General features: G+C 40.5%; 1 protein-coding gene across 2 annotated transcripts in view; it reads left to right on the top strand.

The window, feature by feature from the left end:
- LOC105515243 (cytochrome P450 4X1) overlaps positions 1-22959 on the top strand; it is an 82703-nt gene that overhangs the window by 48949 nt on the left and 10795 nt on the right. The window contains exons 1-8 of one of the 2 annotated variants that reach the window (XM_011947023.1): positions 6313-6768; positions 12803-12944; positions 14445-14489; positions 16252-16379; positions 18834-18961; positions 19045-19199; positions 21679-21785; positions 22356-22546. In XM_011947023.1, the coding sequence (XP_011802413.1) occupies positions 6592-6768; positions 12803-12944; positions 14445-14489; positions 16252-16379; positions 18834-18961; positions 19045-19199; positions 21679-21785; positions 22356-22546 (1073 nt within the window). In that variant the 5' untranslated portion in view covers positions 6313-6591. Of the gene's footprint in view, positions 1-6312; positions 6769-12802; positions 12945-14444; positions 14490-16251; positions 16380-18833; positions 18962-19044; positions 19200-21678; positions 21786-22355; positions 22547-22959 lie in introns of those variants that run through there. The other variant, XM_011947030.1, reaches the window with a different exon arrangement.

Below are 22959 nucleotides of genomic sequence, written 5' to 3'. Positions count from 1 at the left end.
TTATATCTCTCTTATTTCCTGGTTCCTTTTGCCTTGTTTTCTAGATAATCTTTAAATAAGCTTTGAATTAGACAAAAATTATTTACCTTTAAAAAGGGACACCATCTTAGAAAGAATGTTTTCCCACAATATATTTTTATTGGAAAATATCCAAATAAATATCTATTATGTAATTTAATATAAGTTTAGATTCTAAATTATGACAAGTTTATTTGTGAGTATTTATTCCATTGCATTTACCTCATTAATTTAATTGTTTACTTAGATTATTTATGAAAACTGTGATAGCCATTATTTAAAGTTATGAAACTGCCACTGCAAAATTATAACCGAGACAGTGAAAAGGTTCTGACCTAACTGACTTCATCTTGCTTCTAACCTCCAAGAAGTTCTTGTTCATTAACTTAGTTTATATTTATTTTTGAAACAAATATGGTAACAGTCCTTTCCCAGAACAAACCTCCTTCATGCTTGTGGACTAGACTGCCTAAAGCCACAAGATTAGGAGTTATGGCATTTTACCAAAGAATTTAAGATGTATCTATATTTATTAAAACAATATTAATGTTTTATCTATTAAAAATTACAAAAGCAAAGATCATTCTGTTTGGGGCTGAGTTTATAGTTTTGTAACCTCTATGCCAAGTTTTGACACCTTATAGTATTTGGCAGGGATAAGTATGAAGTTTCTCGATCAACAAATGCAAACAAAAATGTATGCTGGCAATTCCTAAGACATTTCTATTATTACTTTACCAATACTTTTAAAGTCAGCTTATTTATTAAATATTTTACTTAAGTCATATAATCTTAAAAAAGCATTTGACTAGTCTTTTTTCTGTTAAAGTATTTGATTTAGGCACCTTTAATTTTCTTTAATCCAATTAATTAGAGCTTTTTTTATATTTTCAGTAGTGAAACATTGTGTATACAACACATAAATACATAGACATATTAGGCATGACAATAGAAGTACATTTTATAGATGCCCTAAATCTGCATATTGAAGGAAACAACTTTTAGGTGAAAAATCAGATGGCAAGATTTACATCTCAAAGTACAATGAGAAAAAGCCTGCTGGTGCTAGAGGGAGATTAAAGATGGATGCCAGATCAAACATAAAATTATAGAAATGTATTATAGGACTATATTAGGAGACCAATTTTATTTAGACAGGGACTGCCTATCTTTTAATTGGATCTTTGAGCTCTGGCCAGAGCCCCCACACTGAATCTTGGGTTTTCAAAAAGGGAGAATTACTATCAGACTAGACCATGTGATGCTTTTATAGTGCACTAAACTTTTTTTTTCAAACAAAGACATTTCTAAGTGTCTAAATGACATCTTTTTTTAAAAAAAAAAAAACCAAGAGTAGCCTCTGTTGCAACAGCTATTAATAAGAAAAACACAATTCAGACAACTGAGAAGAAAAAAACTTTTGCTCAAAAAAGACAAGGTCCCAGAAGAGAAAAAACAAAAATATGAAGGCCTTTTAATACAAACACATGCACATGCACACACACATATACACATCTTAGATGTTACCTTTTAATTAAGCTGACTTTTAATCATTGAGCTCCTTTAAAAAAACCTTTTTCCTTCCCAGAGGGCTCCCAGCAGGGATGGACCTGACACCTCTTATATTCAAGCTTACATGGTATCAAAAGAGACAAGACAGATACACAAACAAGTGGAGACAGAATTCAGACAAACACCAGGGGGAGTGCATTCAGGCAGAACAGACTCAAAACCAACACAAAACCTGATCTTAACCAAAATGCAAAGTGGGTGTATGAGCAAGCCTTATTGCTCCCCTGGTGGTACCAGACAAGTGGCTTAACAAGCCCAGATAGGAAAGCAACAGACTCCTGGCATACAATCCAATTAACTAACCCTTCCAGCATATTCACCCCTGATCTCCATTCTTTCCCAATGGTGGGAGGGACATGCAATTTTGCACATGGGACAGCCCTCAGGAGGGATCCCTGGGAAACTCTCACCCAGCAGCTGCTGGGATCCTCCTGAAGACTGTTTCATCACAAGCCGCTGACGGTTGAAAACAGCACCGTCCCAGTGGCTCCTGGCTGCCTCACCAAATTTGTTCCCAGACCAAACCGAGAGTCAAGTTGCTTATTCTTGCAGCCAAATAATGAGATTCAGATGAACTGAGGAGGAAGAGAGTTTTTATTTCTGTAACTGGTTACAGGAAGAAAGCCTGGGGAATATCACCAAACTCAAAATTACAAAGTTTTTTCAGAGATTATATACCTTCTAAGCTATGTGTCTATGTGTAAGTGTGCATTCATCTAAAGACATATGTGATTAACTTCTTTTAATCTGTAACTGAGATCTGAGTCCTGAAGACCTTCCTCTGGAGCCTCTGTAAATTTACTTAATATAAATGGGCCCAGGTGCTGGGGTGATTACACTTATCTTGTCTCCTGCTAAATCATGGAGGTTTGTGGAGTTCCTTTAGACCCCCAATAAACTTGTTTGTGGAGGCCTGGGGAGTTTCTTCAGATTCCCAATAAAACTTGTTTAATCCTAAATGGATCCTGATAAGAATTCTTTCATTATCTGGTCATGCTTCAAAGCCCAGGAAACGCCTAGGCAAAACTCTTGGTGGGCTTTTGTTACATTACAGCCTTTGTATAAGGGCACTGGCTCTATCAGTTTCTTAATATTTAACTTAACCATTCAGTCAATGCTGAAACAGTTGTTATGGAGGCCTGTGTTAGTGAGACCTGGCCTGCCACACCACTGCAACACCCCAGTCCAGGCCACCATCATATCTTATCTGAATATTGCAATAGCATCAGAACTGATCTCCCTAGTTCTAGTCTTACCACTACCTTCCACATCTCAATTTATTCTCATAAATGTTAAGGTCTCAGGACCTAGAGTTAGACTGCCTAGATTCAAATCCTGACACCAGTTTTTACTCTCTGATGTCCTTGGACAAGTTGCACAATCTGTGTCTCAGTTTTCATACAGGTAAAATGGAATAATGGTAACATGTACCTTGATTATTATGAAAGAAGAAATAACTGAGTACAAATAAATCACTTTAGAATTGTACTTGGCACTTAGTGAGGATATAGTAACTATTTAACTGTCCTTATTATATTTCAAGTAGCTTTCAGAATAATCTACTGGTTAGCTATGTCATTTTCTACCTTAAATCCTTTCAGTGGATTCCCATGGCCTTAAGTAAAGTGTGAATTTCTTTACTGGGCCTACCAAGCTCTCATGGTCTGACTTTCACCCTATATGTGGTCTTAGCACCCATCCTTCTCTCTGAGACTTGAAGCTCTAGCCATGCTAAAGAGCTCCCACAATCCAGTTAGCTCAGGCCATTTTACTTTTCCACCATGTAGAATGCCCTTTCCCACTTTGTCCATGTAGAAGACACTTTCTGACATTTTAAGACACAGCTCCACTAGACCCTAAGCCACATGAAGGCAGGGCCAGGTTGATTTTGTTCAAGGCCACATCTCCAAGGCTCAGGGTGATACATGGCACATAGTCAGTTCTCAATAAATATTCACTCAGTAAATGAATGAATGGATAAAAGCATCTCCTCAGTTATAAAACTTTTTTCACATTTTCTCCTCACCTGCGTCTCCCCTAGCGTGGACAGATTTCGTTACTCTCTCCTTTGTCTGGCAAGGATATCAGCATCACTTTCTGTGATAGCTACCTTAAAAGTACTTAAGTGACCCTTGTCTCCCCTGTGCATTGAGCTCCCAGCATGTGCCCAGCACAGCGCCTGGGACACAGTAAATGTTCAGCCCATGTTTACTAACTGAGCACATGAGCAAATCAGAGAACAGTAAATCTCTGGAATCCCCCATTGGTGGGCTGCATTACTATCCTGGGATACAGTTCCACAAACTTCTAGACTTTTATCGCCATGGTTCCATTGTCTTAAAATTCATTCATTATTAAGTAATAATATACTTCCACATTTTAATGGATCAAAGACATAGGTTGCCATACTGAATTATCATAATTTCAGTCAAAGGTTACCTTGCACTGCCCTGTTTGTAGACAAATGTATGGTTTTCTTTGGGCTGTGTGTAGGATTGAAGCAGCTCCTCAATGACCTTCATTTCTTGTCTCTCGTGTCTGACGTGGAAGTAGCCATCAGATGAGCATTGGTAGAGGCACAAGCCTCCTTCTGGGAGTCTCATGGGGCTTATTTCCATCTAGAGGCACCACTATCCATGTTGATGGGATTTTTTTGGTATCTCCAATTCCCTGTACTGTAGCCAAGAAAATTCAATTCAGTAGATATTTGTGCAGGAATGCCAAAAAAGGAAGGAGGCACTGCTTTGTTTTTGGTCTCCAGAATCATATCTTTGAGTTGTAGCAAGTATCAAAAGTCAGTCTTTTGCCAGAATAAATAATTTTCTAAATTCCTTTCTCTCCCATTAGCATGCCCTGTTGGAGTAGACTACAGAACTTTATTCTCCACCAGGGATAGCAAAAACACAAGCAATAACATAAGGATATTTTCTACCACATGAAATGCAGGTTGTGGGGAAAACCCACCTCTTGCAGCCTGGTGGACTGAAGCAAAAAGTGGCAGAGGTTGGGTGGTCAAGAGAGTATCTAATTTTTCCCCTGTAGGCTAAAATCCTGGGATTGGGGTTTAGATAGAGTGAAGGGCAACTTGAGAGCACAGGGGATTTTACCTTGCGTCTTTTTTTTGGAGAAACCAGAGTGAAAATGGCAGTGAAGCAGAGAAGGCCTGAACTTCAAGCCTCTTCAACACCTTCAAGCCTCTCTTAGGCTCCTAAATATAGTGCACAAGTTCCAGAGTTCCTTTGTTACCCCTGGAAGCACATGGAATGGTGCTGGACAGGGGCAACTGGCCCTGGAGCAGAAGAGTAACTGCATGGAACTGTCCAAGCCTCTGAGGGAGTCACACCACCAGCAAGCTCTGACTCTGCCAAGAGAACTCACTAGAAGGTCACCAACCACACATACTATTCCTCAGTTGCATGAAGAACCCAAGGACCAGACCAGGCAAGATATCACAAAATTGAAACCAGCTCTGGGGCAGAGCATGGATCTGAGGTCTTCAGCCCTATCACCATGAGATCATATGAGGGCCACCATACAACCATCGTAATTTGGGGAAGGAATAGGGCATAAAGGAATAATATGCAAAGCCGAAATGCCGTGAGTTACCCAGAAGAAGCTGTGTAAGCCAGAGGATTCTGAGACCCTGTCAAACAACAACATCTAGTTGAGGGTTGGAATTAGGTAGGAAGTAGGGAAGTCTGGGAAAGAAGGAGCAGAAACACTTGTGTGTGGCTTAATGGAACATGCAAGGGGCCAGGACAAACTTGGTCCGGATGAAGTCACCACCCCTGGAGCCTGCGTTAATCACTTACCTGACAAATATAATCTGACCCCAGAGAGTGGAGCATAGGCTTAAGGAAATGGGGGTGGGGGGTGGGGAGGTGGGGGAGAGGCAGTGATAGGGAGAACAGGGAATTGTAGCAGAGATTGGGTTTATTGTTCAGGGCTGTCAATCAACACCTAACATATGCCTGTCTTAGCGTAAATCAATGAATAAATGAATCAAATGTGGGCAATGCCTATAAAGATTGCTGGGACGGGGAGGTGCGGAGAGACAGCAGCTTGGGAAGTCAGGCCTGTTAGATCCTACTTCACCACCTGATAGATTATAAATACTAAAACCATCACTTCCAAATTATTTTTACTACATTTTTCTGTTATCTGTACTCGACTTTATGTCTCTGGCATCTAGAGGCAGCCCTTCATGGGCAAGGGACCCGAGCAGCCACACGAGGCTCTGAACCCAGAAGGGCATATGCTCGGTTTAATGCTCTGTCATCTTAGAATTGTTAATAAAGTTTTCATCCCACATTTTCATTTTGCACTGGGATTCATAAATTATGTAGCAGGCCCTGACTCTACCTGTATAGTGGAATTACTAGATAACGGTACGCTACTGTGCATATCTTCCCCGTTCAGTGTTCGGTGCCCTCGTATCGGCAGCTTGAACTAGCTCATGGTGCATGTTGGTACACGCTGGGAATCAGGGTGGAAACTAGTTGTAAACTATTTACTGGAACACCACTAGGCAGGCCACAGGATAAAGGAATAATGATCGTACACCTCCCGCTACCTCTACCCCCTGGGAATTTTGGTAGAATGCGAGAATTGGAAAGAAAATCTCTTGCACAGCCATTTATTAATTTTGATAAGGAAGAAAAACAATGACCTCAGCTTTGGCATTATTTTACAATATAAATTCATATCCCGTGACTGAAAACTGTTCGACTTAAAAGAGAAAGCTCCAGGAACGCAAAAGCAGTTGGACTGAACCAAGCGTGCGCGCTTTGGTAACCGGCTAGAAATCCCGCACGCTAGCCTGCCTCCTCTCCTCAGGTCTGAGCTGCCCCTCCCACTGCCCTTCCCCTCCCGCGAGTCGGAAGCTTCGCGAGAGCCCAGAGAGGCGGTGGGCTGCGCGACCCTACGCCAGCCCCCGGCGGGAGAAAGCGCATCCTCTCCCGCGCCCCCGGAAACCGCCGGCGTTCGGTGCTGCGCAGAGCCATGGAATTCTCCTGGTTGGAGACGCGCTGGGCGCGGCCCTTTTACCTGGCGTTCGTGTTCTGCCTGGCCCTGGGGCTACTGCAGACCATTAAGCTCTACCTGCGGAGGCAGAGGCTGCTGCGGGACCTGCGCGCCTTCCCAACGCCCCCCACCCACTGGTTCCTTGGGCACCAGAAGGTAGATGGGAGGGCGGAGGGATGGGCGGAGGAGGATGCGGCAGAGGAGCCCGGCCTGCGGAGAGACGGCTGCTTCCTTCCATCCCTGGGGACCCTTCGGCTTGCACTGGCCTTTCCAGCTCGGCCCGTGGCTCTCAGCATCATTTTTCCTTGCTCTGGAGACTTGCTTTCCCGCAGCCCCACAGGGAAAGGTCACTAAAGAGGAAGCTTTGGGGGCTGGGAGAGACCTATTTAAAGAACCTGAATATGGAAAAAGGAAGCGAGGTGTAACTCAGGTCTGTCTCTCCCTGCTTCACCAAGCCTTCCACATGTGTTGCTTTAAAAATAGCATGTTATTCTAAATAACTTATTAATTGCAGAAAATATGCAAAATCGATCCCAATTGTTGGCACCCTTAGTCCATTTTAACCAGAGACAATTTTCTTTTCCTAAGATTCTTGTGAAGTAAGGAGCAGCCCCAGCCAGCCGCTCAGGAAATACTGATTGATGGAAATTTGTAAAGGGAGACTGTTAGCTTTTGGTCTCTCCTGTCTTTTAAATCCACTCGCACCCCTAATTGAGATTTTTATTCATTCAACCGACTCTTGAGTGGCAATTGTGTGGTAGGTACTAAGATTACAAAGAGAAGCTAAGTGCCTTCCCTGCACCTCCCAAGTCAGGTGCAGACTTAGGCCACAGAGAGAAAATGAAAATTTAAGGCAATGTGTGCTTTACTAGAGGCCCAGAGACAAGGGAATATCCATCGCAGGAAAGTATACATCTCCGCCTAGAGGAGGAAGGAAAGTCTGTGAAGGACTGAGCAGAGTCTTAAAGGATGGTTGGGTGGTGTGGGGAAGGCATTCCAGCAGAGCTACTGCATGATCCTTTGGTTTCCCCCACTTTCTAGTCTTTCTTACCTAAAGCAACCACTTTCAACCCCTTCATCGTTTTTTTCTGGTATTTAAATCTTTACTTGTAAAATAATATTACTATATTGCATCTATTACTTTAATAAGTTTAGACATCTGCTGTGGTTTAGATATGGTTTGTTCGTCCCCACCAAGCCTCATGTTGAAATTTGATTCCCAATGTTGGAGGTGGGATCTGATGGGAGATCTTTGGGTCATTGGGATGAATCCCTCATAAATGTCTTGGTGCAGCTGTCTCCTTCATAAGTTTTCACTCTCTCAGTCCCTCTTCACCCCCCAGAACTGATTGTTGAAAAGCACCTGCCACCTACTCCCCCCCTCTTCCTCTGTCTCACCATGTGATTTCTGCACACAACTGCTCCTGTTCACTTCCACTATGAGTGGAAGCAGTCTGAGGTCCTCCTCAGATGCAAATGCCAATGCCATGCTTCCTGTACAGCCTGTAGAATTGTAACGCATATAATCATCTTTATGAATTATCCAGCCTCAGGTGTTCCTTTACAGCAACACAAATGTACTAAGACAACATCCATCTATGAACTTCTTTATGAGGAAATCACTTACACCATCTTCCACTGTCCCAATAACTATATTGTATTGTATTTTTTAGTTAAATAGAAAAACCTCTATTTGTGTTATTTTTATTATGCAAATGTTATTTACTGCTGATCTAAAGGTCCTCTTGCATTTTATTTATTTTCTCATAGAACTTTCCCCCACCCCCACAATATTGTTAACTTCTTCCTTTTCTAATCTGCTTCATTTTTCAATATCTGTCAGTAGTTTTTTCCAAATGCTCTAATAGATCTGTCAAACACATCTAAATAATATTTCCAAGAATGCAAACATGTCAAATAATCTGTTCGTTTTTCTGGAGATGTTTTTCCCACAGACCTCTCCTCCTTTTCCAGTCTGGACTGGTTGTTCTTTAAGCTTGGTGTGGAGATACTGTTCTAGGGCTCCCCATTGTTGCTGTCCTGTGTTATGTATCTCTACTGTCTCATGGATACTGTGTCGTCTGTTGTTTCCATTGAATTGTTCTGGCATCCTTGTCAAAAATCTATGGACCATATATGTCAAGGTCTATTTCTGAATCTTCAATTTTAATCCATTGATCTGTATGTCTATCCTAACTCACAGACATAGAGAGTAGAAGGATGGTTACCAAAGGCTAGGAAGGGTAGTGGGGAGCTAGGGGAGGAGGTAGGGATGGTTAATGGGTACAAAAAAAATAGAAAGAGTGAATAACACCTACTAGTTGATAGCACAGCAGGGAGGCTGTAGTCAATAATAACTATACATTTTTAAATAAAGAGTGCAATAGGCTTGTTTGCAACTCAATGGATAAATGCTTGAAGGGAGGGGATGGGTACCCCATTCTTCATGATGTGCCTGTTTCACATTGCATGTCTGTATCAAAAACATCTCATTTACTCCATAAATATATACACCTATGTATCCACAAAAATTAAAAATTATAAATAAATTATATGTCTATTCTTATGCTAATACCACACTGCTTTACTGTTGCTTTGTAGTAAGCTTTGAAATCAGGAAGTATGAGTCCCCCTACTTTGTGATTTTCCAAGGTTATTTTGGCTATTTGGAATCCTTGGGTTTCTATGTAAATTTTAGAATTAGCCTATCAATTTCTACAAGGAACCAGCTAGGGTTCTGCTAGGGATTACATTGAATCTGTAGATCAGTTTGGGGATTATTGCCACCTTTACAATATTAGGTCTTCTGATCCATGAACACAGAAAGCCTTTCCATTTATGTAGGTCGTCTTTTTTTTTTTTTTTTGAGACAGAGGCTTGCTCTGTCACCCAGGCTGGAGTGCAGTGGTGCAATCCCGGCTCACTGCAACCTCCGCCTCCCGGGTTCAAGCGATTCTCCTGCCTCAGCCTCCTGAGCAGCTGGAACTACAGGCACACGCCACCACACCAGCTAATTTTTGTATTTTTAGTAGAGACGGTATTTCACCATACTGGCCAGGCTGGTCTTGAACTCCTGACCTCATGATCCACCCACCTCGGCCTCCCAAAGTGAATGGATTACAGGGGTGAGCCACCACGCCCAGCTTTCTTTAATTTTTTTAATGATGTTTTTGTATTTTTCGAAGTATACATTTTGCATTTCTTTTGCTAAATTTATTTGTTTCATTCTTTTTGAAGCTCTTGTGTCTTAATTTCATTTCAGATTATTTATTGCATTCATAGTGTTTTAGAGTCCATATTCGCTCTTGACTGTCACTAAGTTATTTTTTCTGTTGTCGAGAGGTTTCTATCAGAATTTTTCAGATTAGAGGTGACAGACCTATCAAACTAATATTACCAACCCTCCCCATTTACTCAGATCTGGATCCTTGTGGTGACTCACCTAAGTCACAAGGAAATCTAGTCTCTAAGGCTCAAAAGGTGAAACTATTTTACATAGTCAGTAACATTTTATTGCTACATAATAGCTGTACATATTTATGGAGTACCTGTGATATTTTGATACATGCATATAATGTGCAGTGATCAAATCAGGGTGTTTAGGGTATTCATCACTTCTAACGTTTATTATTTATTTGTGTTTGGGACATTTCAGATCTTCTCTTCAGGCTCTTCAGAAATATGCAATAAATTATTGTTAACAGTGCTATTGAACACGGCAACTTATTCCTTCTGTCTAAAGACAGTAACATTTTAAGTATAGTCGTAAGGTTACAGAAGGATCAAGTGTGTGTAGGGGAAATTCCATACAAGATGAGAAATTTCATTCCTTACTCTTAGTAATACAGGCCTTCTCAGTATTCTTCAGACATCCCAAGGATATTCCTCCCTCAGAGCTTTGAACATGCACGTCTGTGGTTGTATTGCTCTCCCTGCACATTATTCAGGCCTTTGAACAAATGTTACCTCCTAAAAGACGCTTGCCCTGACCATTCAGACTAAAATAGGACCTCTAGTACTCTCTATCTCCAACCCTATTATTATTATCTTGGCCCTTATCAGTCTCTGACACTATACTGTATACTCTTTTGCTTGTTCGTTTATTATCCACCACTAACTACAGTATAAAATCTGTGAGAGGGAGGGTCTTTGTTTGCCACTATAAACCTAGTGCAAGGTACAGTTCCTGGTGCATAATAGGTGCTCAGTAAATCTTTTGTTGAATGCATAAACATATTAGGTGCTGAGAAAATTTATTTATTCAAAGATCAATTTACTACATAGAGTAGGCCAGGTAAGGTTTGACATTTATTCAATAGGTCACTGAATCTCAGCCAACATATGGGACCTACGATGTATATATGCAAGTGTATGTGTTTGTATGTGTGTGTGTCTGTGTGTGTACTTGGATGTACTGCAGAGAGCATCTTTGTAGCTAAGTAGTATAAAGCACTTGGGCTCCAGAGTTAAACTGGAGTTTGAATCCTCATTACTGGTTGCCAGCTGTACACACTTGGACAGATCATTTAACCTAGTCTGTAGGGCTCAATTTCCTCATCTGTAAAATAGGGATTGTAATTATATCTACTTCATAGGATTCTTGATGTAAATATTAAATAACATAAAACATGGAAAGCATTTAGCAGCACCTAGTTCATAGCAGTGCTTGATAAATGTTAGCTGTTGCTATTTGGGGGCACTCTGCATTTTCTGAACATTTCTGAACAATGTTTACTAAATATATGTAGTACCCATTTTCAAGTATATTTAGATGCTTCTCTGGGGATGAAAAATATAAATTAAATATAGTACAGGATTCACAATAGTTTTCTGTCCTTTTTGTCTAGTCAGGAGTTTAAAAAGTATAATGAAATACTTCCATGTGGCTGGGGTATTTATGAAAGTTTTTTACCTAAACAAACAATTGTCATATTAGTTTATAATTTCCATGAGGGCAAAGGCCTTGTCTTTCTTGTATTTCTCTGTATCTCTACCACCTGGTACATGTGATAGACACTCAGTAAATACTTGTGTGTTTATTGTTTGTGAATGAATAAATGAAAAAATATTCACATTGTTGAAAACCACTACTCTGGATAGTGGGCGCTTATCACTGGCTTGATTATGGCAACATTAGCAAAAAAGAGTGCAGTATTTTAGAAACTAGATTTCAAGAGTCTCAACCTTTCAGTGGCCTTGAACTATCCAGAGAGCACTTTATGGGTTAAAATTGCTAAATGATAACAGAGAAAAATGGGAGCCAGAGTTGTCCACCTCTCCTGAGGATGAGAACAAACCATCCTGCAGCAGATACCGTGTGATTGGTCACATGAGGAAAAATCTGGCAGCCTTCAGATTACTTTGCAGCTGGGCACTCCCATCATCATGCTCAAGTGTATAGATGGGCACACCAAAACACACACGTGTGGGTGCCCTCCACTTTACACAAGAAGCAAATGTAAATGAATCTTGTTCTCAGTGATTTAGAGAAACAATTTAAGTGACCCATTACTCATCTGCTTCTAAAAGCAAAAAGTCCTTCTACGGTGGTAGTATTTGCACTCTCATTTGTAAATGTTGGAAGCTGAAAGTTTTGTATTTGAGTTGGCTTTAAGCTTCACACATCTGTGTAAATAGACCTTCTGTTGTTGGGAGGAGAATTTGGATTTTCTTTGTAGATAGAGTTGACAATTTTTTAGAGAGAAGCATTTACTACTAAGTCATGAGAAACAATCAGTGGTGCATAATTACAGAGAGGAACAGGGAGAAGAAATGGTGAGCTGGATGTAGGGTCATGCCCCATTTAGTAACTGTTAGTTTCCCACTTAGGAAATACATCTTTTAGCTTCCAGATCCCACTCCAGTCTGAGTGTGTGATGTTGGCAAGTGAGGCAGAGAGTGTGACTCGGCTCACCCTTTACTGGGACAAGAGTTCACAGTAAATGTCATTCAACAGTGACTTGGTCTGGGGGTACAGGTTATATTAATATTGAGAAGATAAATACACTAACTTTGTTTAGAGAATTATCCCCCAGGTTTAGAAGTTCCAAAGAAAGCATGTTATGTCACTTCCAGAAAAGTCTCAGGCTCCTCTGCTTGTGTGACCTTGTCACTTGAATTCAGCTTGTGTCTGTAAGAGGGGACAGGTCCAGCCTGGCTGGCTGTCTAACTTTTACTTTTTTCACTGCAGTTTATTCAGGATGATAACATGGAGAAGCTTGAGGAAATTATTGAAAAATACCCTCGTGCCTTCCCTTTCTGGATTGGGCCCTTTCAGGCATTTTTCTATATCTATGACCCAGACTATGCAAAGACATTTCTGAGCAGAACAGGTAAGAAGAGGAGGAAATCTCTGGGACCTATTCCTCCTAGAAGTGAAATGCATAAAACCCATAGGCAAGATTCCAAAGCAGATTGGTTTGAGGTCTTTAAGAGATCCAGGAGCAAGTATGGGGAGGTGACAGGTTTCCTACCAATACTGAAGGGGATTCCCATGTCCTCCCCAGTCCGTTGTCTTACTCAGGACTGCATGGGCATGTTGAGGTCAGTGTAACTTAAAACCCAGCTGGCATTACCAGACTTGCCAGGCAAGGCTTCCCTTGCCTTCTCTGGGTTTGTTTTGTTTTGTTTTGAGATGGAGTCTCACTCTGTCGCCCAGGCTGGAGTTCAGTGGCACGATCTCGGCTCACTGCAAGCTCCGCCTCCCGGGTTCACACCATTCTCCTGCCTCAGCCTCCCCAGTAGCTGGGACTACAGGCGCCTGCCACCATGCCTAGCCAATTTTTTGTATTTTTAATAGAGACGGGGTTTCACCATGTTAGCCAGGATGGTCTCAATCTCCTGACCTTGTGATCCGCCCGCCTCGGTGTCCCAAAGTGCTGGGATTACAGGCATGAGCCACCGTGCCCGGCAGCCTCTGTGGATTTTATGACTTCACTGTCAGCAACACTTGCCATTCCTACCGCTGGTTTCAAGCATGAGTCTCAAGAGGGTGGGAAATCAGCAGTAACTCTACCTCTGGTGGTTCAGTATGTAAGGCTGAATGTTAGATCCTTAATTTACCCATCAAACCTTTTGATTATGATCCGAATTTTAGCTTTCCTCTCCATATATTTCTGAACTATGTCCCCTTTTCAGGTATGAGCCATCTACCTCCCCAACCCAATCCTTTATTAAGGCTTTCATTGTGGATTATTTCATAGCGTAATACTAAAATGTCCAGTTTTTGCCCTGTCAACTTTGTAAAATGAAGGTTTTTATCTTCCAATCTTTCCTGTGCATCGTATCCACCACTCCTAATAAAACCTAGTAAAAGAAGAGCATTGTCCTGACTATCTCCATGTTTCCAGTCCCCCTGCTCTGATTTGTCTCATGTTCACCTGTTAAGGACAAGAACAGTAGAACACCTCCACTTTGGGGTTCACAAAAACACCAAGAGGCATTGGCACCTCAGTACCTGGTGTCTGCTGGCCTCCGCTCTGATCCTTCATTTGCCTTCTGTAAAGGATATATGTTGTCCCAACTATGGTTATGGAAACTTTGCAACCCTCAGGCAAACTCTCTTTCTGTTGGAGGAAGTGTAAACGAGGGAAGAATCAGGGTTTCTGTACTTGCCTGCCTCATAGGGCTGTTCTTTAAAACTGAGCCAGGACTAACACAGGTCTTTCCCGAGGCTGCCAAAGGCAGCAGGAAGTAAGCCCTGGGCTCTCTTTTGCTCACTATTTGTGGTTGGTGCAGGGAAACGCAGAAAACCAGAAAACGGTCACCACCTTGAACTGATAATGAAAGCTCCCTCTAATGATGTCTTTTGTTTCCTCTGCTTGACTCTGCAGATCCCAAGTCCCAGTACCTGCAGAAATTCTTACCTCCACTTATTGGTATGTATGTGCAAATGAGAGGTATAGCCCACTCTCATTCAGAGTCCCCTTTCCATAGTAGAGCATGCCAAAGGCACTGAAATCTGAATTCAAAAGCATGAAGAGTGTCAGGTAGAGCTATACTGTTATCTAGGGGAAAGATTGAAGGAGAGCTCTAAGGTCAACACAACACCACTCCCTAGAAAACTTCTTCATCCATTTCTCTCCCACAAAGTCTTCTTCTCAAGGCAGCAAATATGTGTATCTGTCCCCTCTCCCTTTAAAACTGCAGCCTCGGCCGGGCATAGTGACTCATGCCTGTAACCCCAGCACTTTGGGAGGCCAAGGTGGGAGGATCACGTGAGGTCAGGATTTCGAGACCAGCTAGGCCAACATGGTGAAATCCCATCTCTACTAAAAATACAAAAATAGCCAGGCACAGTAGCACGTGCCTGTAGTCCCACAACTTAGGAGGCTGAGGCATGAGAATCGCTTGAATTCAGGAGGTGGAGGTTGCAGTGAGCTGAGATCGTGCCACTGCACTCCAGACTAGGTGACAGAGCAAAACTCTGTCCACAACCCCCACCAAAAAAAATCTACCCAAACTGCAGTCTCACCACCCCATTCTTGTTTTCTTTATCCTTCTCTCTTGTTTTCTTGGATGTTTTCCTTTCTTTTTGGAGTTCCTTTATTTCCACATGTAAATCAGTAAAATTTTGCTCTAGAGTTTGGCAGTATTCTGTTAGCCGACAAATTAAGCTCTTTAATTACGTAATTGGTATTTATGTTAAACAAGACACGAATTAAAGAAAAGAATATAGGCTTGTATTAGGAACCACTTAGATTTGAATCTTGCCCCCTCCTGCACTGACTAGTTAAATATGATCTTGGGGAAGCCATTTAATCTCTCCCTATCTCAGTTTCCTCATCTTTGATAATAAGGTTGAGAGTCACTTTGCTGGGCTGTTATGAGGATTAAATGAAATACATATTTTTAGCACTAAATGTAATGGCCACCATTGTATGAGTGACAGATCATGCATCATGAGCCTGGCATGTTGTAAGCACTCAGTGTGCTTACAATTACGTACTCAATTATGTATTAATAAACTTTAAAGTCCTTTTAAAGTCAAATCCTAATGACCAGTCTGGCAGTAGAAGATTGTGAAGCATTAGCCTTAATAAGTGTTTCCACATAGTATCATTCCCAGACCTGCGCTCAAGGAGGGAATATCAGAAGACGGAGTGGACACTCTTGTCTATTTCCTTGTGAATTTATGTTCATCATATAGCTTATGGATTGGTTTGGAGTAGAAAGGAAAACAATTTACTTGCTGTGTTACTAGTGTGAGCTAGGGAGAAGGTTGGCTACCTTAGGTATTCACTTTCAGTTAACCTCCACAGCAACACAGGGAAAAAGGTATTTAGTATCATAGTTCGTTGTTGAGAAAACTAAACCTCACGAAGTTTAAGTCACTTATTCAGTTACTACATAGGTAGCAACTGGTGATTTCAGGATTAGCACGCTCATCTTATAAAGCTTTGAAATTTATTAGACTTTGAAACTTTTTCTCACAGTATTAAATACATCCATCCCAGAAGTAAGCTTCTAAATTCACCTTCATCTATTAAATTACATTGTATATTAATACAAGTGCTACTTTGATATTCCACTATTTCATGACTGCCTGTAGGTCATGGTTACCCCACGCTGCCTGTGTTCCTCATCTCTCAATCTCATCTGATTAAATGGCGTAAGGTTTTCTGCCTTTTATTTCTCAAGGGAAAGGACTGCTGGCTCTAGATGGACCCAAGTGGTTCCAGCATCGTTGCCTACTAACTCCTGGATTCCATTTTAACATCCTGAAAGCATACATCGAGGTGATGGCTCATTCTGTGAAAACGATGCTGGTAAGTGAAGGGGAAAAGTGCTCTGGTGCATTGCAAAATGCTCCCAGCAATGGACAGTATTAGGTTAATGTTTCGTGGGCCATGAAAATTAAAATTCAGTTTCTAAAAGTTTAACAAATGTACAAGTACTCATTGAACAATAGGTGTCTAAAAATTTGTTATGTTCTTTTGGGTGATAATATTAATAAAAAGAAGATCTGTTCCTCTGTCTTAAATATATTTTGAGATTTTATGGCAACAAACCAGGTATCAAATGGTGACGGTTAGATAGTAAGTGCTATAGATGTGTTTCATGGACGGCAGGCAGGTCTGTACAAACTTACCCCAAGGTCTGAGGTAACTGAGAGGCTGAAGAAAAAGACTGACAGATTATTAAAAAGAAACATTCAATAGAGGCTTTCAAACAGAAACCATGGCTGTTTCACACAGTGGTGACACAAGATGTTGGGTCCCTGTGCCATTACCCTCCAGACCCAGGAATTATAGACCATGGGGAGGGGCACACATGCTTTAGAGGAAATTATTAATAGTAAGAACTTGCCCTAAGGGCAAAATTTATTGTAAGTACATGCTTTTACACAAGGAACAATAGATAAACTGGAAATCTCAGAGCATTCCTGGAACTAAAGTTAATTGGAAGTCAAGAAGGCAGATTAGCTTCCAAGATGGAATTGTGTTAACCTCCACAAGGTGACAGGTGAGGATGGCAGGAGCAGCTGTAACAGCTTCAGATTCAGAGGAAACTCAAATTTGCCATGAAATACAAGCTGGACTTGAATATGTAGGTAATGTGGATAAGAGTATTCAAGGCAGAGTGAGGGAGCATGAACAAAGGTTTGGAGATTGGCATAGACTTGCAGTGGCTATAAAGGACCAAGCAAAAGAGAATGTCTGTATTAAAGTTGCAGATGTGAATTTCCTCTTGTAATTGGTGGAGGATCACTAGGCCCTACCTACACTTTTCAAAGGGGCAGAAGAACATTGTAGGGAAACATTCCTGTGAGTGGTCTCAGATTTACAAATGAGTTCTACTCCAAAACTCTATTTGTACAATGGCTTTGATTTTTAAATCATATTTATTTTGAAATCAGACAAGTAATTCACTAATACACTTTCATCATAGATACTTCAAATACCGCAAACAAAGGCAAAGTTTTCCTCTCACTTCATGTGCAAACCCATCCCTGTTCCCATACAAACTACTGTTACCAGCTCAATGATTGGGTTCTCAGCCAAACTCACAGAAGCAGTTTGAATCCCAAGTCAGCCAGGATTGTGGTAAAAACATCAGTGTGAGTTCTCAACGCAGAGACCCAGAGACTGTGCGGCGCAAGCTAATGAGAGAGGAGAGCATCCTTTTCTGATTCTAGCGCTGTTCAGCTGCAGCACAATTTCAGATCCTCCAGTGATTGCACTGGAGCTGCATTGGAGTTTTCTCTCTATTTCTTGGAGCGCTTCCTCCCCTCCTCATTTCTCAGCCACGTATTTCTGTGGGATTTTTCTCACACTTCCTTCCTCTGCTGAATCATTCCAGAGTTTCTCAAGCTTGGAAGCCTCCCTCCTGTTCTCATTTCTTCTAAATTCACCATTTGCTCTCAGTAAAACTTACATAGTTGAGATAAAAGCTCTTTGACTAGACAATTTTTTTCTTAGGGAAAAGTTTTTAAAATTCTCTTTACCTTTGTGGTTGCCACGTCTCTGAAATTTTAAAAGTTCAGGTTGACCAATAGGTGTTAAGCTAGGGGCTAGGTGCTTAAGACCTATCGGTCAACCTGAACTTTTAAAATATCAATTTATTTGAATTTTTACAAAAAGTATGCTTATTACACAAATACATTTTCAACCAGGGACCTTGTGACAGTTTTAAAATGTCAGGCAAAGCATTTCAAGCAGTATGAGTAGGTCTCTGTGGGGAAGTTAAGCCAGGTCAGGCTTCTCTGGGGGCAGCTCCCTGTAGCAGCTCCTCTCCACACTTGCTCCATTTCCCACTTTTGAATCCAAAATGTTTTTGAAAATGTTCTGAGTTTATTTTAAATGTGGCTATGGTGGTTGAGAGCAGTGGCAGGGCATCTAGCAAGTTTGGAATTGAAGATGGAGGAAGCCCTGGGGTAAACCCCTTGGAATTATGGGTCTTGTGTCAATGATTGTTTTAATGGAACTCTGGTCTGTTTGAAAGCAGAGTTTTGGTAATAATTGAAAAGCCACCGATCTTTAACTCAGCCATTTACCATATATGCAGGTTTCTCTGTGCTCCTTCTCACTCCGCTGGGTGTATTTTTCCCTTCCTCTTGTCCCGAGTAAGCACATAGCTTATTTACTCATGTGACCTTTGGTTCCTGCTGGGTCAGGTTTGTCTCCCTTAAATCATAAAAGCAGGGCCAGGCAGGAGCCTTCAAATGCAGGCAGTTTGGTCATGGTGGTGGTGATGATGCTGACCTTGACCTCCTGTGCCAGGATAAGTGGGAGAAGATTTGCAGCACTCAGGACACAAGCCTGGAGGTCTATGAGCACATCAACTTGATGTCTCTGGATATAATCATGAAATGTGCTTTCAGCAAGGAGACCAACTGCCAGACAAACAGGTCAGTGGTGGGAGAGCAAAAAAGGTATTTCTACACATTTTCTAAGTTGTTTATTAACGCATTATCCCAACTTTCTCTTCTAGCACCCATGATCCTTATGTAAAAGCCATATTTGAACTCAGCAAAATCATATTTCACCGCTTGTACAGTTTCTTGTATCACAGTGACATAATTTTCAAACTCAGCCCTCAGGGCTACCGCTTCCAGAAGTTAAGCCGAGTGTTGAATCAGTACACAGGTATTTGCTGGGTTTGGGTTGCCCATATCCATATGCTGTCATGATTGTACTGTGTCTGTCTAGAGGGATAAACCTTAATATAACGAGAGAAGGAATCTTTGTTATTAGTGGAGCTTTTATATAGACACTGCTCCAAAGAAATTTGACTTGAGTCCTTTATAAGGCTTTGCTTCAACCATAGCAGTAAGTCTTATCAGAATTTTCATATATATATACTATTTTTACTGTGGATAATTATTATTAATACAAATATAGGTAGGCACTTAAGAGTTGAAAACATACATGGAATATGGCTTTTTGCACAGCGATTGCAGTAATAATAATGACAGGCTAAAACCATGCAACATAGGAATGGAGAGAGGAACAGCGTAAACATGGACATGGACCTGAAAGAGTCTTGATTCAAAAACAGTTTTAGCAAGCATAAACACAAAAGTTGAAATAGATTAAGCTTTTTAAGCAAGTCAACATTACGTGTCATGAATGCCATAGTGGAAAATACTTATCAAACAGTGAATTAATCCTTCATCAGCTCCACCACTTACTAGTAAGTTACTTACTGCTTTGTTTCAGTGTCATCCAGAAAATGGAGATTAAAAAGCAACTGATCTCACAGGTTTGTTACGATGAGTGGGTTAATATATATAAAGCATTTAGGACAGTGCCTGGCACTGAATAGATGTTAAATATAAAGTATAATTATGTCAAATGTCTTTGCTTCCAGGAATTTTGCAAGACACACCAGCATATGCACATTTACACATACATATATGCACACATGCACATAGATATTATAAAGAGGACACTCAGAGAAGCAGATTATTGACAATTTAAAGCATAAATGGGCATTATAAATAGCAACCGTTCCCAAGTCTTTCTGCATCATGGCGCACACAGAAAATGTTAATGTTTGTGTGCTTCATTGGAGTAAAGAGGAATGGATCTGGGGGAAGCTATACAGAACTTTGTAAAAAAACATCTTTACTTTTTAAATATTATACAATTATGATGAAAAAGTAAAATGCAAAGTATTCGGGAAAATATTAAATGTTAAATTTATTCAAAACTTAAAACCTTTTCAATTTTTTTTTTTTTTTGAGCTGGAGTCTCTCTCTCACTCAGGCTGGAGTGCAGTGGTGCGATCTCAGCTCACTGCAACCTCCACCTCCCGGGTTCAAGCAATTCTCCTACCTCAGCCTTCTGAGTAGCTGGGATTACAGGCACCCGCCACCACACCTGGCTAATTTTTGAAAATTGTTTATTTTTATTTAGTCAAATTTATCAATATTTTATTTTATTGCATCTGGATTTTCAGTAATCACAAAAAGCCATTCTCTATTCCAGGGTTTCTCAACCCTCAGCACTAATGGCCTCTTGGATTAGATAAGTCCTTGTTGTCAAGACGTGTGCATTATAGGATGTTTAGCTACATCCCTGACATCTCCCCACTTGATGTGGCAGAGCTCGGATAGTTGTGGCAACCATAAATAACTCTGGACATTATTAATGTTCCCAGGGCCAAAATTGCCCCCAGTTGAGAACCACTGCCCTATACCCAGGTTGTAGAGAAAATTATTTATATTTTCTTGTGGTACTTGTATAATTTCATTCTTTTCATATTTAAACCAGAGATCTAAACTCCATTTAGAATTTATTCCTATATATGGTATGAGGTATTGATCTAATTTTTCCAAATGTTTATCTGGTTTTCCCATCACCATTATTTAAAAGTTTATCTTTTCAAGTGATTTGAGATAACCATCTTTATCACATTCTAAACAGATACATGTACTTGTATCTATTTTGGATGAGAGTATATTTGGATGTTCTCTTGTATTCCATTGATGTATCTACCAATGTACTAGAATCACACTGTGTTAATTAAGGAGATTTTGTGGGTTTTTTCAACATTAATAGACCTTATGTTTAGAAAAGTTTTAGGTTTGCAAAAAAGTTCAGCAGAAAGTACAGAGAGTTCTCATATTACCCATGTAACAAACCTGTACATGTACCCCTATATCTAAAATAAAATTTGAAATTTTTTGAATAGTAAATAAATATTACCTCTGTTCCATACTTTTGTTTCGTTTTTTTCTGTCAACTCCTTCAATTATAAATATATTGGCATTTCATTTCCTGCCTTCTATTTCATTCCATTTTATTTAATAACTTTTCCATGAAGATAAAATATTAGACTGAGGAAGAAAAGAATGATTGGTCACTTGCATCTAAACTTGAAATCATCTTAATTTTATTGCCCACATACTGATAGAAACTATGTTTTTGATCTGTGTTGTTTATCTTTGGAGCTTTGATCAAAAGTCCCTTTGATGGGAAAATAAACCATCTGTGAAAATGAGATCTATTTAAACATCTGGAAATCAGGCAAGATTTGGAGCTATTCATTAACCATGGCTTGCTTTATGATTTATTTGACTTTGCTGTCACTTTGGCAATTGGAAACTATTTTTCTACCCAGATGCGATAATCCAGGAAAGAAAAAAATCCCTTCAGGCTGGGGTAAAGCAGAATAACACTCAGAAGAGGAAGTACCAGGATTTTCTGGATATCGTCCTTTCTGCCAAGGTGAATCTTCTAAATTTCTAAGCCTGCTCAAGTAGCCAGTTAATTATGTAAATAGGTGGGTAAGTGAGAATGGGATGGGGAGACAAGAATAAAACCGATTGACTAAATTTAACCATACTTTGAATTGATGAGTGACTTCATGCAATTTGAGACAAAGAGAGAATTCTGCAACTGTGTCACTAGAGGAGGATTAGTAAAGACTAAATGAAGGATTTGACAAGTTTTGGGGATTGTCATGGATACATGGATTTTAGGGGATCATGAAAAATGGTCACATGGATGAACATACAAAATTGTGATGATGAGGTCCTAGGGAATCTGGGAGTTGAAGAGAATTTCTAGGGCCTACTGATTGAGGGCCCTCTTTGTAAGGCCTGCTTTTCTTATCTAACCTTGGTTCTCCTTTATTCTTTGGGCAGAATATGGTTTATACCACGTATTTGTCGAACTGAATTAAAATTTAAACCCCTATTTGCAACTGATTTTTCCCCGAAAATCATGGTTGTGGTCATATATCCAAACATTTATAAACTGACATTTTATTTAAAATATCTGTATTGTACTTTCTAGGATGAAAATGGTAGCAGCTTCTCAGACACTGATGTACACTCCGAAGTGAGCATGTTCTTGTTGGGAGGACATGACTCCTTGGCAGCAAGCATCTCCTGGATCCTTTACTGCCTGGCTCTGAACCCTGAGCATCAAGAGAGATGCCGGGAGGAGGTCAGGGGCATCCTGGGGGATGGGTGTTCTATAACCTGGTAAGATCTGCACCCCTAAATTTTTCATCCTAGTTTTCCCCCTGAGATTTTGCTTTATTTTTGCCCTGGTACCTTAGTGACCCTAGTGCCTCAGGATATGTATAGGTGAGACAGAAGAAGTAGGCTACTTTTCTGTTCTTTCTAAAGAGAGCTCCCAATTATTCTCTTGTCTTTTGGGGGCGGGGGGGGGAAGTTTATCCATAAATTCTCTGTCATTGTTTTTCTAATCAATGGTGTGTGAAATGTCTTATTTCTTTATTTCACCTTGGCTAGGATGCATTGGAAATGAGGACTTGATCCCTATGCTGGCACTTAGAACTTAAACAGTAGGGTTCAAATGGAGTTCCTCTTCTGAGAGAGCTGAATGATTAGCTACATTATCTAAGGCTCATTCTTGACATCTCCTATCCGCT

This window comes from Colobus angolensis, unplaced genomic scaffold, assembly GCF_000951035.1.
Source record: "Colobus angolensis palliatus isolate OR3802 unplaced genomic scaffold, Cang.pa_1.0 Scaffold106, whole genome shotgun sequence".
NCBI classification, from domain to species: Eukaryota; Metazoa; Chordata; class Mammalia; order Primates; family Cercopithecidae; genus Colobus; species Colobus angolensis.
Note: the sequence above shows the minus strand (reverse complement) of the source record. Positions and strands in the feature narration are given on the sequence as shown.